Here is a 4232-nt window from a genome sequence, read left to right as displayed (position 1 = left end):
CAGGCCTAGAAGAGGCCAGGTCCAGAGGAGCTTCAGGCCCGGTGCAATGTCCTCCTGCCAGGTAATGAGCTCCTGGCTGGCCAGTACCTTGGGCTCCCTTTGATCCACAATGGCCCCATCTTGCTAGCTTTTCCACAGGTCATAATGATCAGGTTTCATGATGTACGTGAAGGCGTCCATGGAAAAGGCCACCCTGCCTTCCCCACAGCTACACTGAGATGCCATATTGCCATAATCTACCCATCCTAGGTGGTGAAATTGATGGTCTCTGTGAGAGTTGAAGCCTGTGTGGTAGTCATAGGGAAATGTCACCATGAACTCTCCAGCCTCCTGAGTCATGCTATTGAAGGGAACCCCATTCTACATGAGCACTATGGGCAAGATGAGAGCCATCTTATGCCACAAGAAGGCCTCATAACTCTGAGAACTACCTGGAAAAGCTCCCCGGCTGAGCATTCCAGGTGCTGACTATGGTTTTGGGGCACTGTGTACCAAGACAGGAGCTCCCTGAAGTGATGGTAGTTGATGTTGTAAAGGTCCATGACCTATGGAAAGGTGGTCGTCCACATGCCAAAGTACAGTTAGGGTGTGTTGACACTCTCTTCAATGACAGCCTCACATTCCTGCTCCAGAAACGCCTAAATTTTTCCTATGTGTCCAGGATTACATTGTTTACTGTTTTCATCAAATAGGAGGCTGAGGTTCTTCCAGTATTTTCTTTCCAAATCTTGAAACTTCTGGTGTGGTTGAGTCCAGTATATTTCAGAATATTTGAAGACAAATGTGTGACAAACAAAATACTGAGCTTTAAGCTACCTTAGTAACTTAGTGATGACACGCAGGCTTCAACCACAACTTTAACTATACAGAGGCCATCAGTTCTACCACCCAGGATGGACTGATTACGGCAGATTGGTATGGTGTGTTAATATCAGGATTTAAGGTCAAATCACAACATATATAAAGAGGAGTATCGAATTGAACTGAAAGAAAAAAAATCAGCAAGTTCAAAAATGATTGAATTTAGCACTCAACTCAGTAAACAGGATGAATCAAAATAAAAAAGGAAAGAAAATAAAGGTATAAGCAGAAACAATTACAAAAGAAAATATTATACCCAGTAGAGGTAATAACAAAAGTCAAAATCTGATTCTTTGAAAAGACTTTGGAAGTTAAAAATCACAGGTAGGAAGAGGAAAGAAAGAGTGTACAAAGAAACTACATCGTGATAAAATAATAAAGCACACAGCTAAACCTTGTAGAATTTTTTTTAATTATAATTGAATCCTATGAGAAACTTGGTAAAATAATTTTCCCAAAGGTACAAACAGCAGAAAGTAGTCCAACAGCAAAATGAAACAACCAACTTTCTATAAAATATTTCTAGTTTTATTTTGAGAAAAGGTAACACCAAGAAAACATTTTAATTCAATAATAGAAACATGGTAATAATAAGAAATATTCATAATCAAAAACATACACCATGTTATAAGTACCTACAAAGTTACAAGCCATTTCTTCCATAACATTCCCCATATTTTAAGTTCATGTGTGTTGATATGATCAGATTTGCCATTTAACAGAATAGAGAGGGGGAAGAGGTGTGATTATCATCAGCTAGATGTGCTCACTGCATGCTCTATTATTTCTCTTCCAGGCCTGGGTGACTGGAAGGGCAGTTGACAGGCATTTTAATAAACTGAACAGTCATTTGTTCTTCAGGACAGGGCTTCTTTTTTTCAGGAGGAAACAGAAGAAAACAGGAAGCAGCTCAGCACTCTGCACTGCAGCAGGCCACCTTCCACCTTAACAGCTAACCAGCATCACTCAACTGCTAGGCAGCCAGGCCTGGTACACAAAAACACAGAAGAGATTAGAATTGTGTTTGCTCAAAACCCAGTCTTTTCACCTGAAAAATCTTTATACAAATTTGGATCATATTACCAGTTAGATTTAAAGGTAATAACATTACACATACACATTTATACCGCCTTTTGTAAGTTTTTAACTTTAAGGAATGAAGGCAGTTTTGAGGCAATGTCGTGACAGCGTTGGGCTGTATGTAATGGCTGTACACATTTCTTAAGAGACAGGGGGCCACAAATTAGGTTACCAACCTGTTCATTTCAAACCAAAAATATCAGCACTATAGAATCAAATATACACTGGGCGAAGGGGCTCACACCTGTAATCGCAGAACTTTAGGAGGCCAAGGTGAGCAGATCACTTGAGCCCAGGAGTTCGAGGGCAGGCTGGCCAACATGGCGAAACCCCATCTCTACTAAAAATACAAAAATTAGCCCTCTGTGGTGGCTGGCGCCTATAATCCCAGCTACTGCAGAGGCTGAGGCCTGAGAATGGCTTGAACCCAGGAGGTGGAAGATGCAGATGGCACCACTGCACTTCAGCGTAGGCAGCAGAGCTAGACTCCATCTCAAAAATAAAAAAAAAACAAAAAAAGACAAATATAAAATTTCCCCTCAAATATCCAAATCCAATCTAAAGTAGTTCACCTCACTAAATTACAAGAAAATTTGAATAACAACACAATGGCACATGAAATGAATCTTGTCATCTGATGCAACGCTTCAAACTGGTAAAAAGGTAGACAAATGTCACACAACCCTTTCATTAGGCAGTCGCTTCTTCCAGGGACTCTGCTGCCATGGACTGAGTATGGAGTCCTTTTCCCCAAGTCGTCCATCACCCGTTAGCTGATGATCATTTTCCTAGGAGGACACTTGTCCTTTTTCCCCTTCAGGAGACCTGGGAGGACTCTTGGATCACGACCTGGACTTGGATTCCCTCTTGGATATGGAGGGAGTACTCCCGGACGTAGATCTAGACCTGGACCTTGAGCAAGATCTGGAGATGGAGGAGGACTTGGATCTTCGCGCAGAGCTGGATTTGGAGGTTGATGGAGAGCGAGAGCCAGACCCAGACTTCGAGTGAGAGCGGTTGTAGAGAGACCTGTTGCGGGAAGACCGGATGTAGGGAGACCTCCTGTAGCGAGATTCCCTGTAGGGAGATCGGCTGTAGTGATGCCGGCTGTAAGACTGACTGTAGCGAGATCCTCTGCAATGAGATCGTCTGTAGGGAGATCGGCTGTAGCGAGATCTCCTGAAGGTAGATCGGCTATAGGGAGACCGGCTATAGCGAGACCCCCCATAGCGAGATCTGCTGCGGGACCTAGAGCAGCTGGGACCCCGGGATCTGCTGCGGTGTCGCCGCCTGGGGCTGCGGCTCCGCCGTCCATAGCCGCCGCCTCCGGACCTGCCGCGCGGCTCTTCCTGGCGGCTGCGGGGCAGGTCCCGGCGGCCATAGCGCGCCATCTGCACCCGCAGCTCGCGTCCATCCAGCTCCGCCCCGTCCATGGCGTCCTCGGCGTCTTCCGCGTCGCGCCGATTGTGAAAGCGGACGAAGGCGAAGCCCCGGGGCGCCTTGGTGTGGTGCTCCCGCGGGATGTACACGTCGCCCACGCGCCCGTACTTCTCGAACACTCGCTTCAGGCTGTCGGGAGTGGTCCGGTAGGTCAGGTTGTCCACCTTGAGGGTGATCATGCCGTCCACGTCGGGAGGGGGGCGGCCGCAGCTCATGGCTCCCAGAGCAGGCCGGGCCCGGAAACTGGCGCTGCTCTGGGCGCTGACGGTGTGACCTGCGTTCCTTTCTCGCGGCTGCGCCCCGCGTGGGGACGCCGGGAAAGGCCGGGCGGAGAGGCTGGCGGCCGAGCTCCGCAGGGAGCGCCCTGGAGCAGCAACTTTCAAATTCTCAGTTTCAGGCCAAATACTCCAGGACCCAGAGGAAGGTTTCCTCTGGGTAGCTGAACTCCAAATGAAGCCAGGTCCCAAAGATCCTGGCTTTGTCCCTGGGCAACATCCTAACCTAATCAGCGCCCAGCTAATGTAATCACTGGGCTGGGTTTAAATTAGACGTCCCACTCTCCTATGCCCCTCCCTATTATTCTAATTTTAAACCAATCTTAAGAACAAAGCTAACTGATTAAAGGTCAATTTATAGGAACAGGCAATCCAGACAAATATTAAACAAAAGAAACCTAGGGTAGCAATATTAATATCCAGTATATTGATAGGATCAAAGAAGCACGTTTTATAGTTATTGAAAAGAAAATTCACTAGCAAAACATGACAGTGATGAACTTAACGCACCTGAACACACAACAGTGACACATAGAAAGCCAAGACTGAGAGTTATAAGGTAAAACTGAAAAATCT

The 4232-nt window shown here is 46.4% G+C and overlaps 1 protein-coding gene across 1 annotated transcript; it reads right to left on the bottom strand.

The window, feature by feature from the left end:
* Window positions 1-2329: 2329 nt before the first annotated feature.
* LOC105500904 (serine/arginine-rich splicing factor 8-like) lies at window positions 2330-4066 on the bottom strand. Its single transcript, XM_011926580.1, has one exon. The coding sequence runs from the start codon at window positions 3594-3596 to the stop codon at window positions 2784-2786; it is 813 nt and encodes a 270-aa protein (XP_011781970.1). The 5' UTR covers window positions 3597-4066; the 3' UTR covers window positions 2330-2783.
* Between the last annotated feature and the right edge of the window lie 166 nt (window positions 4067-4232).

Source organism: Colobus angolensis, unplaced genomic scaffold (genome assembly GCF_000951035.1).
Source record: "Colobus angolensis palliatus isolate OR3802 unplaced genomic scaffold, Cang.pa_1.0 Scaffold7, whole genome shotgun sequence".
Lineage (NCBI taxonomy): Eukaryota > Metazoa > Chordata > Mammalia > Primates > Cercopithecidae > Colobus > Colobus angolensis.
This window is presented reverse-complemented; position numbering and strand designations above follow the sequence as displayed.